This window comes from Mesocricetus auratus, unplaced genomic scaffold (assembly GCF_017639785.1).
Source record: "Mesocricetus auratus isolate SY011 unplaced genomic scaffold, BCM_Maur_2.0 Super-Scaffold_100010, whole genome shotgun sequence".
Taxonomy (NCBI): Eukaryota; Metazoa; Chordata; class Mammalia; order Rodentia; family Cricetidae; genus Mesocricetus; species Mesocricetus auratus.
In genome coordinates, this window is record NW_024429194.1 from 76,105,929 (window position 1) to 76,118,813 (window position 12,885).

General features: G+C 53.6%; 1 protein-coding gene across 3 annotated transcripts; it reads left to right on the top strand.

Annotated features, from left to right (window-relative positions):
• Positions 1-4,847: 4,847 nt before the first annotated feature.
• On the top strand, positions 4,848-12,137 carry Mapk11 (mitogen-activated protein kinase 11). Of its 3 annotated transcripts, XM_040753990.1 has the most exons (12): positions 4,848-5,075; positions 7,717-7,846; positions 8,021-8,079; positions 8,172-8,283; positions 8,378-8,407; positions 8,493-8,540; positions 8,631-8,745; positions 9,085-9,156; positions 9,311-9,390; positions 10,085-10,163; positions 10,238-10,411; positions 10,850-12,137. In XM_040753990.1, the coding sequence occupies exons 1-12, from the start codon at positions 4,960-4,962 to the stop codon at positions 10,927-10,929; spliced, it is 1,095 nt and encodes a 364-aa protein (XP_040609924.1). In that variant the 5' UTR covers positions 4,848-4,959; the 3' UTR covers positions 10,930-12,137. The 3 variants fall into 3 exon arrangements, with proteins under 3 accessions (XP_040609924.1, XP_040609923.1, XP_040609925.1); XM_040753989.1 differs by having other exon boundaries at positions 7,717-8,079; XM_040753991.1 differs by lacking the exon at positions 10,238-10,411 and having other exon boundaries at positions 7,717-8,079.
• The last annotated feature ends 748 nt before the right edge of the window (positions 12,138-12,885 follow it).

Here is a 12,885-nt window from a genome sequence, read left to right on the forward strand (position 1 = left end):
ACACACCCTCTTCTGACTTTCCTTCACCTTCTTTCCACGTGACAGGAATGGGAGGACTGTGCGCCTTATCCTAACCTTGTATTCCCCACACTTGTCTCTGCGGGAGTTGCCTCTTTCCACCTTGTGGATTCTGGGGATCAAACACAGCTCATCCAGCTCGGTGACAAGCTATCTGGCTGGTCCTCCATACCTGTTTCTAAGGTGTGGTGGCACCGTACATACAGCACATGCTTTCTAGGCACATATGTATAAGATCGTGTGTGCACTGAGTTTCAAGGGGGCCTGGAGATCAGCTTCTGCTCAGTGCCACAAGATGCTGCAAGATAATACAGGATACAAAGTCCATGGACTGGGGGCTGGAGAGATGGCTCAGTGGTTAAGAGCACTGGCTGTTCTTCCAGAGGTCCTGAGTTCAATTCCCTACAATCACATGGTGGCTCACAACCATCTATAATGGGATCTGATGTCCTTTTCTGGTGTGCAGGCATATATGCAGACAGTATATTAAATAAATAAATGAACCATTAAAATAAGCCCATGGTCAGAGAGCCAGCGGTGCTGTGAGTTCCAAGAATCTGTTAGTGAGCAGGGTGGTGGTGGTGCACACCTTTAGTCCCAGCACTCATGAGGCAGAAGACAGGTGGATTTCTGTGAGTTCAAGGCCAGCCTGGTCTACAAAGTGAGTTCCAGGACAGCCAGAGCTAAACACTGAAACCCTGTCTTGAAAAACCAATAAATAAATAAAGAAAAAATAGTCTGTTAGTGTGTGTCTTAGTTCCTGTACCATTTCCGTGAGGAGAGACCATGACCAAGGCAACTTAAACAGAAATCATAGATCCCACCCATCCTTCTGAACCATTCCCAGAATGCACTGGCACTTCCTATGTCTGGGGAGTTCTGATGGGGGACTCCCAAGGACTACAAGGCCAACAACCAACATCCCCCAACAACCCTCTGAAGAGATGCTTCTGTGATCCAACACAAGGCTCCCCTGCACAGACGGCTGGCCCAGAAGTCCAACTAAGTATAACTAAGCAGGGGTGAGGAGGTCGCGTTTTAGAATGCGGAGCTGGGATAAAATAACTGGGAACCTTGAGACCTGGTTTCCAGAATGGACCCCTAAGGCCATCTTCTCACTGGACAGAAGCATACAAGCTGCTGAGCTTGGGGGTGGTTGTTATTCCCAACAGATTCCAGGTGGAAGGTCCATCCTCATTCCTCACATTTCTCCAAGTGTAGACTAGTGTATGGAGATTCGGGACTTGTCCTGCACTGGGGACCAGCAAGGGTTAAATCCTGGGCCTCTGTGTTGGAGTGCTTAGGGATAAGAGGAGCATGAGACCAGCTTCCAGTTGTTGCTGCATCACCAACAAACCCAGGGATGAGCTATCTTTGTACATGTCCTCATTTTCTTTCCATTGTACTAGAGACAGGCGGAGGATGAGAAAGGGCTGTGGTTAGGCAACATTTAGTACCTGCCCCTCAATCAGTGCCTTCCAGATGTATCTTTTACAAAATGCATTCTGACCCAACTGGCAGAATCTGTGGGATCTGAGTGGACAAGCAAACCACTGGGGAACTGTCACAGCTGTCTAATGGGAAAAAGGGGGGCTGGAGAGATGGCTCGGTGGTTAAGAACACTAGCTAGTCTTTCAGAGGTCTTGAGTTCAATTCCAACAACCACATGATGGCTCACAACCATCTGTAATGAGATCTAGTGCCCTCTTCTGGCATGTGGGCAGATCACTGTATACCTCCCAGCACTTGGGAGGCAGAGGCAGGTGGATCTCTGTGAATTTGGGGGTGGCACTAAATCATAGAAGAGGATGGAGACAGGGTCCTGGACTTTTTCTGTTGCACTTGCCCCCCCACACCCACATCTACCCTCTATTGCAATGCTCCCTTGTACCTGCTATCCTCACTGCCAGCTTGAACTCAGGTGGCCACTCCCTGTTGTGCTTGATCCCACACAATCCTCAGAAAGCACCTGGTGCCTGTGGATGGGCACACAGGTGGAGAGGGTGTCCAGAACAGTTTGCTGAGGATGAGAGGGTCACAACTATCAGAGCTAAACCTGGCTAGGCCTAACCCCTGGCTAACAGTCCACTCTGACCACCTTAGCGGGGAAGCAGTCAGGAAAATTGACCTGAGACTCTCCTGGGAGGGCGGCTACTAGCTTCCCAAGTCTTTGTCCTGCCCCTTCCCCACTTTTCCAGTTGAGCCAAACTGAGCATCCTTGAGAATGTGGAGGAAACAAGGAAGGTTACCCTGGTAACTGCCTGGCCCTGCCCTGCAGCAGCACAGACAAAGGCCACTACCCTCCCCCCTGGCCACTGTGCAGGCAAGGTTCCCAACCCCCCACCATCACCCTGGCTCAGTTCCCCCTCCTCTGCCTTTAGCTGAAGCTCCATTAGCTTTGCACAAAACCTCAACCCACCCCTGGGAAAGGTGCTTTCTGAGGTTTATTGTCCTGAGCAGTGGGGGCTGGGGCCACCCTCAGGTTCTCTGGCTAGGCTCCAGGCTTGAGAATGACTCTCAGAGGGGAAAGTGATGCCAAGGATGGCCTAGGGCTTGGGCAAAGTCTTGTGAGAGGGGCTAGAGACTGAGGCTTGGAACTATTTCCTTGGCCACTTGGTGTGCCTCAATACATTTCAGAATTCATGGTAGATACTTTGTTTAGCTTCTTTTTATTTTTTAAGACAGGGTTTCTCTATGTAGCTTTGGAACCTGTCCTGGAACTCACTCTGTAGACCCAGTAGATACCTCTATTAACCTGGTACTTCATTGGCTTGTTTTCATTTAGTTGACAATTTTTGTTTTGCTTTGTTTCTTTACAGGGTTTCTCTGTGTAGTCCTGGCTGTCCTGAAACTCACTCTGTAGATCAGGCTGGCCTCCCGCTCACAGAGGTTCACCTGCCTCTGCCTCCTGAGTGCTGGGATTAAAGGCGTGCACCACAACTGCCCAGCTTGGTTAACAATTTTTTTGTTTTGTTTTGTTTTTTGTTTTTCGAGACAGGGTTTCTCTGTATTATTTTGGAGGCTGTCCTGGAACTTGCTCAGTAGACCAGGCTGGCCTTGAACTCACAGAGATCCGCCTACCTCTGCCTCCCAAGTACTGGGATTAAAGGTGTGTGCCACCAACGCCCGGCTTGGTTAACAATTTTTAATTTATATTTTACATTATATTGCTATTTTATTTTTATTTGTTTATTTATTTTAGTTTTTCAAGACTGGGTTTCTCTATGTTGCCCTAGCTATCCAGGGACTTGCTCTGTAGATCAGGGTGGCCTTGAACTCACAGAGATATACCTACCTCTTTCCAGTGTTGGGGTTAAAAACGTGTGCCACCATACTTGGCTTTTCTTTCTCCTTTTGCCTTGAGAGAGGGTCTTATTTTGTACCTCAGGTGGCTTTGAATTCTCTGTGTAGCTCAGAAAGGCCTTGAACTTGCTGTGGTCCTCTAGATCAGCTTCCTGAGCATTTGAATTAGAGATGGAAGCGCCACACTAGGTCCATGTTCACTTTCTTTACTGGGGGGCAAGGCTGGCGCGCGCGCACGCGCGGCAGGTCTCTATCATATAGCTCTCACTGTTCTGGAACTCACAGTGTAGACCAGGCTGGCCTTAAACTCAGAGATCCACCCGCCTCTGCCTCCTGAGTACTAGGATTAAAGGTGTGCACCATGACACCTGGCTCCATGTTCACTTTTAAGTGTGAATAAAAGTAGGGTCTAGGGCAGCATTTCTCAACCTTCCCAAGGCTGCAACCCTTTAATAGAGTTTCTCATATTACAGTGACCCCACCCATAAAATTATTTTCATTGCTACTCCATAACTGTAATTTGCTACTGTTATGAATAGTAATGTAAGTATCTGTGTTTTCTGATGGTCTTAGGCGACCCCTAAGGGGTTGAGACCCACATGTTGAGAACCACTGTCCTAGAGTGGCACATACTGGAGATGGCTTACTGCACTTGGGAGTATCCACCTTGGACACCAGGAAAAGGGAGCTTTCTAGACTTGGTGACAAAATGAACTGAGCCTGCCTTGGTGGCAGACCTGCTGGGCTGCCTTGTGCTAGTGGCCTGAGAAAGTCAGGGCTGGGTGCGTTTCACGGGTGTCAGCGAGGTGAGTGCTTCATAAGAAGGAAAAATACTCAGTATCAAAAAGGATCCATTTGGGGACCAAACCCTGTGGCCCCAACCATGGTGCTGCTGCTGTCCCTGGTCCTGACTGGCCGCCGGGAGCTCACCTCTTCCAGGAGCTTCTAGTCCCAGGTTATGGCAAGATGTGGGGTAGACATGTCTCCTGGAGGTTCTGTCACCAAGGTAAAGTTACTAGGAAGTGAACCACTAATGTCAAACGGAGGCGTCCTCCCCGCCCAGGCCACAACGCGCCTCCCAGAGTGGGGCACTGGGTTAGCGCCATGGCGCTGGTTTTTAACCTAGAGCCTTTAGTTTTACAAGGCTAGTGTTTTTTGTTCTAAAAGCATTCTCACCATGTGCTCTAGCTCCCTTTTGACAATTTCCCCCTCATTTTTGAGGAAGGAGCATGGGCTGGGACCTGGGGAAGGGCGGGGTGGGGGGAGAGCGTGGCATGCAGAGGTTGAAGGTAAGAAATACAAGCCAGAGGTCCGCTCGTCACCCCCACGGGAGGGAAGACGGCTTTCTCCTTTGTCGCCGTCTCCGAGGGGCAGGAAGCTGCGCGTCTGTCTCCGGGAAATCCACCCTCCCCTGCACTCCCTGGGCTCCCCCACCCCACCCTCGCTTCCCGGCCCCCGGTCGCCAGGCTGGGGAAATCCGCCCGGCCTCGGCCCCGCCCCGCCGCCCCGCCCTGCTGCGCCGCAGCCCCCCAACCCCCACCCGGCTTTGCTCAGCGGTGCTCACGCCTGCTGGGCGTGGGGCGCGGGCCGGGTGCTGAGCGGGGCTCCGGGGCGCTCGCTCCAGCTGCCGCTGCGGATATGTCGGGTCCGCGCGCGGGATTCTACCGGCAGGAGCTGAACAAAACAGTATGGGAGGTGCCGCAGCGGCTGCAGGGCCTACGCCCGGTGGGCTCCGGCGCCTACGGCTCGGTCTGGTAGGGGCCGGCAAGGATCCGGTGGGAGCTGGGCGGGAAAGTGTGCGCGACCCTCCAGCGCGACGTGGGGTTCCCGGCGTGGGGAGGGGCCTCGCCCTGCCTCCGCCCCCGGCCGGCGCGCTTCTGAAGAATGAATGGGGGGGGGAGGGGACACGGAGGAAACTTTCCTACTGGATTCCACTGGTTGCCAGGGAGGGCTCCTCTAACATACCCCCATCTCCGATCCCTTGTCTCTCCCTGTAAGGCCGAATCCCGCGGCGTCACCGCTGGCTGGCGGGAGAGCAAGTCTCTGGGGCCCCTAAATTGGAACAGCCATCCGGGTTATTTGGGGCAGAGTCTAAGTAGTTTGAAGGGTCTAACCTGCCCCCAGACTTGTGTGTTTGAAAAGGGGGCCCCCAGCGCGGTGAGGAGACCTCTCCTCTTCGGAAAGCATCAAGCTCTGCCATGGATCCTACCTCCTCCCCCAGTATCCTGGGAGTCTCAGACAGTGGCTTGAGCAAAATCAGACACCTATCCTGTCTACACCCAGTTTACCCAACAAAGGATCTCAGGGTACAGCCCCACTGCTAGGGCTTGAGGATCCGGGTAGAGTACCGCGCGGTTGAAGCCAGCTAACTCCCAGGCACCCCGAATTAGAGAATGGGTGCAGGCAGTCCACGTTGTCAGTCTGGTCAAGGGTGTGCCTCACACCCCCAGCACTGGGAATGGGGGCTGAGACTCAAATCTTGGATCTTATGCTGTCGTTGGCCCTGTCATCAGGAGCCTGTGTCAAATCTCTCACAGCAGGGCTCTGATGTGTAGACTCAACATAGAGGAAACCAGTCCTGATTTTACAGGGCCCAGAGTTAGCTTGGTCATGGGACTGTGTCCCATGCCCGTGGCCCGTAATCTGGAACTCTGAGATAGATGAGCTTGTTCTCCTGACACTTGTCCCTTATCTCCTTCTTGCTTCTCTTTCTCTTAGGGTGTGCCCCCATCAATAGTGAGTAGAGACAGGATACCCCCAATACCCAAGGGACAGGAGAGAGGAAAACAGGCTGTGCCTGAAATGCCCACAACAAGTAGAGGAGGATTGAGGTTACACAAAATCCCCTTAAAAAATAATACAATAACTTAGAGGGAAGGAGGGAGGGAAGGGGGTGGGAGCAGATGGGGTGGAGAGAACGGTGGGGCATATACCTTGCAGGGGGTTTGGACATGGACTAAAATGGATTTGTTCAGGGCTGACCATCTAGGAGTTGCTGGGAGATAGCCAACTTTCCCAAGTGAGGCCTAGGTCGGTCTCCACTGATCTGTGAGCCTGGGTTTGTTCAATTGCGCTACTGAGGCTGGTGATTGGATGCCAACTCCTTGTAACTTGAGTGTTCAGATGCAGTGGAGCAACAGGGTCTGCTGCTCCAGTGGCCACTCCCCTCACGCCTCACAGCAGGCGCTGCTTAGACACTCTGCTTAGCACAGGGAACTGGCTTCAGTTCATTACTTTCTAGTCTCATGAACATCCTTGCCTTCCCTCTCCCTGGGGATGGGTGGTATCCTGTCTCCACTCACTGCAGGGAAGGGTGCACCCCCGAGGTGAAGACTCAAGAGGGGGAGACTGTGGCCAGCTGGGCTCCTTCAGCGGATTCATAACTGCCCCAGCCCTGACGGCAGTGGGGCCAGAACTTGGAGAAAAGCCCTATGACCACAGCTCATGATCACGCTGGGCTAGGTCCCAATAGAGGGCATGTTCTCATTTGCCCATTTGAGGCTCTCCAGGAAAGGATAGAAGGGTGAAGAGGAGCCTGGTGGTGGTGGCTCATGCCTTTAATCCCAGCACTCAGGAGGTAGAGGCAGACGGATCTCTGTGAGTTCGAGGTCAGCCTGGTCTACAGAGTGAGTGCCAGAACGGCCAGGGCTACACAGAGACAACCCTGTCTCCAAAACCCAAAGCCAACCAAACAAAAAGGGTACAGAGGTGGAGGGCCCTCCAGTGTCGAGAGGGGGGTGGTGGTAGTGGGCCAGAGACCCCCCCAACCCACACGGGATGAACGTCTCTTACCACCCAGTTACTCAGTAATAAATTGTGTGTGGGTTTTTTGTTTTGGTTTTGAAAGTGTTTCACCATCTAGTCTTGAAGTCATCTCAGTAATCTTGCTTCAGTCTCCCAAGAGCTGGGATTACAGGCATGAACCACCACGTCCAGCTTCAGTTATAAATTAGGATGCAATAAACACCTCTTCCTTCCGCAATCTGAGGTGCGGGGGCGTGGCAGTGGGGCGTCCGTGGCTTTGTAGGCAAGCCTCCCTTGTTCTCCAAGTCCGTGAGGAAGGAGGACTGCTAGCTGAGGGAGTGCTTATGGGCATAGTTGTAGCGTTTTGTCCATGCAACGGCCTCGTTGTGAGTGGAGGGTTAGGTTTGTCAAGAAGAAAAGATAAAAACAACAAAACAAAACAAAAAACCTCTAACAGAGAACGCTCAGTCTACTCAAGGGGGTCACCTAAGGGAGGTCCAAGAGGGGCGGCGTGAAGACTGCGCGGAGCGAACAGGCAGGGACAGGCCTCCTAGGTCTTGGAGTGCGCAGCGGAGGCTTGCTCCTGCTCTCCGGTGCAGGGTGGACTCTGGGCCAGGCGCTCGCTCATCGCCTCACTCGCCCACCTTGCAGCTCAGCCTACGACGCGCGTCTGCGCCAGAAGGTGGCTGTGAAGAAGCTGTCTCGCCCTTTCCAATCTCTGATCCATGCAAGGAGGACCTACCGGGAGCTACGCCTACTCAAACACCTGAAGCACGAGAACGTGAGAGGGCGGGCCAGTGGTGTAGGGATTGAGCAACGGACCCCGCCCGGTGGGGGCGGGAGCGAAGTGGGTGGGGTGGGGCCTCTAGAGGGTACGCCTCCGTATAGGCGGGGCCCAGATCAGTGGGGCGTTGCCTACAGCTGTGCTGTGGTCCCGCCTCGGTTCCCTGTCCAGATCATAGGGCTTCTGGACGTCTTCACGCCGGCCACATCCATCGAGGATTTCAGCGAAGTGTGAGCGGCCTGGGCATGCGTGACGATGGCCTGGGGAGCTTAGTCGGGGAGGGTGTAGTGAGACACTGTCCTAACTCCTGATCCTGGCACAGGTACCTGGTGACCACCCTGATGGGCGCTGACCTGAATAACATCGTCAAGTGTCAGGCACTGAGCGATGAACATGTTCAGTTCCTCGTCTACCAGCTGCTACGTGGGCTGAAGGTGGGGCGCATGGGCTCTGGGGTTGCCTCGACCGCGCTGGGTTGGGGCAGAACGGGGTGGAGCCTGGACTCACCCGGTGTGCCCTCCCCTGCAGTATATCCACTCGGCAGGCATCATCCACCGGGTAGGTGCAGCTGTGGGCGAGGGTGAGGGTCATTCACTCTGCCCGGGCTCATGGCTGCCTCCCTCACACCCTGTCTACCCTGCAGGACCTGAAGCCCAGCAATGTAGCGGTGAATGAAGACTGTGAGCTTAGGGTAAGGATGGTGGTGGGGGTGTATGAACAGCGAGGATGTACAGAGAAGCAGGCCGCACAAAGAAGTTGCGTAACACTTACGATCCTCCAGATCCTGGACTTTGGGCTAGCGCGCCAGGCGGATGAGGAGATGACTGGATATGTGGCCACACGTTGGTACCGGGCGCCGGAGATCATGCTGAACTGGATGCACTACAACCAGACAGGTGCCATCGACCCTCAACAGTGGCCTTGTACTATAAGGGTGGGCAGGCAGTGCTCACACCAATGTTTAGGGAAGGTGACAAATCGTGGGGGTGGGGAGAGGGGCTAAAAGGGAGAAGAGCATGCGTGGAGCTCTGGGTGGGACCAGCTTTTAGAAAGGCTTCTAGCTTGGTGGGCATCCTCATACCTCTTCTCAGGGTGGGGTATAGAGTAAGGGCTCTACTGGTCTCCTTGGTCCTGGATATGACTGAGGGTCACTGGGCAGGATTCCCCCCGCCCCAGCATCACGGGGAGGATTTGGAGTGGCAGGCTGATAGTAGCTCCTTATTCTCCCCCAACAGTGGACATCTGGTCTGTGGGCTGCATCATGGCTGAGCTGATTCAAGGAAAGGCCCTCTTTCCTGGAAACGACTGTATCCTTGGGGATGGGTCAAGCCAGGGTCCCATTCTACAGGGTAGGGGTGGTCTCCGGCCCTCTTTTGAAGTCTTAATTCTTATGTCATGCCACGTGGGGCTCCCTGTCCTGAACCACACAGCTCCGCACCAGGTGTTTCCTAAGCTAAGTAGACATTGACCAGCTGAAGCGAATCATGGAGGTGGTGGGCACACCCAGCCCTGAGGTTCTGGCGAAGATATCATCAGAGCATGTAAGTTAGTGGCCATCCATTCATCATCCATCCATCCACCCATCCATCCATCCATCCATCTGTTGGTTCTGCTGACCAAGTACCGGTCATGCTGGGGAGAGGGTGGAATGCAGATAAATGGCATCACATGGGGGACATGGACAGAGTGTGATAGGGCTTGTGTTAGAAAGCCAACCACTTCAGGGGGAAGTAGGTGAACCAGGAGGACATTTCCAGGTAGGAGAGACAGTGAAGACAAAGCTACCAACACTGACAAACTCTTTTGGCTACAGACAGCGGAGTCAGGTGAGGGGAGAAAAAGCTTTGGACATTTGGCTTCTGCAGGCATCATCAGAAGCCAAGTGGAGGTCTGGAGTCCCCAGACCTTTTCGTGGTTTTTGTTTTGTTTTTGGAGACAGGATTTCTCTCTGTAGTCACAGGAGTCCTGGAACTTGCTCTGTAGACCAAAGCTGGTCTTGAACTCAGAGATCCACCTGCCTCTGACTTCTGAGTACTGGGATTAAAGGTGTGCACCACCACCACCACCCAGCTAGGGAGCCCCCAGACTTCAAGAGCAAGACTCTGGCTTGCTGGGGCACCTGCCAGGCCTGTTGGAATGGATGCATCAGGGCTGTCTCCTGAAGCCTTCTTTCCAGTATGGGGCCATGGGAATAGAGGATAATTAGCCCTCCAAGTCCTTCTTATGTGTCCCCAGGCCCGGACATACATCCAGTCTCTGCCCCCCATGCCCCAGAAGGACCTCAGCAGTGTCTTCCACGGAGCCAACCCTCTGGGTGAGGACTGATACCGGGTCTTGGTTGGGCTTCAGATCCAAGACTGGATGTGGTGCTAACCCTCACTCCTGTAGCTGTAGACCTCCTTGGAAGGATGCTGGTGCTAGACAGTGACCAAAGGGTCAGTGCAACTGAAGCCTTGGCCCATGCATACTTCAGCCAGTACCATGACCCTGATGATGAGCCAGAGGCTGAGCCCTATGATGAAAGTGTTGAGGCCAAGGAGCGCACATTGGAGGAGTGGAAGGGTGAGCGAGCACAGGGCAGGGGGCATGAGAGAGGGCGACAAGCCCAAGAAGTCTGTGGGCTGCATTTTCTCAGAGCAAGATTTTACCTGTTTCATGCAAGAAACTTCCCAGAAATTGTCCCCAAGTGGCCTGGGAGGGGAAACAACAACATGCCTGTACTCCGGAGTGAGACATGTAAAGGCGTGTGTGTGTGTGTGTGTGTGTGTGTGTGTGTGTGTGTGTGTGTGTGTGAGAGAGAGAGAGAGAGAGAGAGAGAGAGAGAGAGAGAGAGAGAGAGAGAGGAGAGGCTTGGAGGACAGTGTGGGGCAGGCTCTGGTTTTCGGCTTAGGCAGTGGTAGATGCGGGCTGGGGAGCAGATGCCACACATGTAAATGGGGAACTGGGTTGTGGGGGGGATGGGCAACAGCACAATCTTACCCCTTCTTTTCATTTCCCTAGAGCTAACTTACCAGGAAGTCCTTAGCTTCAAGCCCCTGGAGCCATCACAACTACCTGGCACCCATGAGATTGAACAGTGAGGCATTGTCTGAGGGGGGAGGCTTGAACCCTCTTTCCTGGCTCTCTCAAGTTTTTCTCAAAAGGTGCCTCTCAGGCAGCCCTGACACTTAACCTGGGACCCCTTGCCTTGAGAGTACTCTACAACACACACACACACACACACACACACACACACACACACACACACACGAATGTGTACATATGCCTGCCATTATGTGTTGGAGCCTGGGCGGTAGTGTTTCTGGGCCTACCTTGGTCCACCCAGGTTCTCCTTGGGACCTCAGTGTGTGGGATCTGAGTGTGTCCCTGTCTGGATCACTTCAGCTCTTGAGAACTATCTGGATTGGGAGGGAGGCAAATGGAGCCATGGCCCCTGGAGACTCAGGGGGTGGGAGTCACAGTGGTTGGAGCAGCTCAACCTGGAAGTGTGTGGCTGAGAGCTGAGGCAGGGCCAGTGCCCCCATCCAGTGGGGTGGAGTTTCCCCTGGTGGTGGCAAGGCAAAGACCATCACCAGATATCTAATCTGAAAAGTCGGCTGCAGCTTTGTTTGCCTGTGACATGTGGGCAAATGGGCATGAATGCATACTACTGGTACGCACATCAGAGCACATGCAGGCATGTGCTGGTGTGTATGAGCACCTAAGGGTCAGCAGCCATTTCTGGTAGGGCACCTAAGATGGAGACACTCTTGCCTCCCCTCCCCCAAGTTCCTGTTGCCTAATGGGTCTTGAGACCCAGCTGTGAACTAGACTACTGCTCTGAGAGGTGCCAAGATCCATTCGTCTGATCGAAAACCAGGACTTTGTGCTAGGGTGTAGGGTTGCTGCAGGATCCTGGGCACAAGGACACAAGGCCAGCTGGGAATCTGGTGAAGTGGGGGGGTCTAATCTCAAGGATGCTAGGTGGACAGCACCCATGGATGTGAACTTGGACGTTCTTGCCCCTGGACCTTGGTTCAAAGCTGACAAATGTCTGCCCATATTCTACCTCCACCTACCCTTGTATAGCTGCTACAGCTGGTGTGCTGTGGTCAGTGAGTCACCCCATATCTCCCTTTTCCCCAGAGAGGAGCTGACCAAGTAACTTTTGAGGTAGGACCCTGTTTGAAGACATGTTGGGGGTGTGGCTCCTCCCTGAAGATACGGTGATCTCTTGCTGTCGGGGATCAGGGGGCTCAGAATGTCAAGTGCCTGCACCAAGGGTGCACAATAAAGGGGTTTTCCTCTTGCTCTTGTGTGGAAGACTCCAGACCCCATTGCTTCTGCTGCTCCTGCTGCCTGGGGATGGGTTGTTTGATCTCTGTGTGTGGTCCACTTCCAGCTAGTCCCCCTTGATGACTCAGTGAGAGCAGTGGCCATTTCTGGTACCATCATATCCCCACTCTGTAGAGGGGTCAAGAACCCAGGAGGCCAGTGCAGGATAAGACCCACAGGTTACGAGGGAAAAATGGTGTGATAGCCATCCCACATTGGTCCCTAGTGTTTTATGGGCACTGGGATTCAGCAGGCAGGCTCGGCTCCCTCTTACTCAGTGATGAGGCTGGCTCTGAGGTGGGGTGATGAGGTGGAATTGTCTCTGGAGTAAGGGCCAGTTCTTCCTTAGGGATTGGACAGGATATGGGAAATAGCTTTCCTTTCCTTCCTGGCTAAGGCAAAAAGGCTACTTTAGCCCAGGGTACAGCCAACTCATGTATCATGTCCATGTCCTGAATCTTGGACCTCCAGAGCCAAGTCCAGTGTTGGGGATCAGGAGGGGGAGTAGAATCAAATACATGACCCTAGTTCCAAAACCCTGGTCTGAATTAGTCCCCTATAGAGGGAGGGGGCTGGAGAGATTTTGGAGGATATTGGTGGGTAGCCAGAGGCGTGAAGGTCATGACGGGCACAGGATATAGGCAGATGTGGTTTGAGTGGCCTGGCTTCCCCTGCTCACTGTGGCTGCTTGTGAATGTGCCACACCACCAGCAGCAGCCCAG

Bases quoted from the DNA above. Each gene is read 5' to 3' on its own strand.
- Mapk11 (XM_040753989.1), top strand. From the start codon at position 4,960: ATGTCGGGTCCGCGCGCGGGATTCTACCGGCAGGAGCTGAACAAAACA. The intron at 8,284-8,377 runs GTGGGGCGCATG...CCTCCCCTGCAG, and splicing joins AGCTGCTACGTGGGCTGAAG to TATATCCACTCGGCAGGCAT. The intron at 8,746-9,084 runs GTGCCATCGACC...CTCCCCCAACAG, and splicing joins GATGCACTACAACCAGACAG to TGGACATCTGGTCTGTGGGC.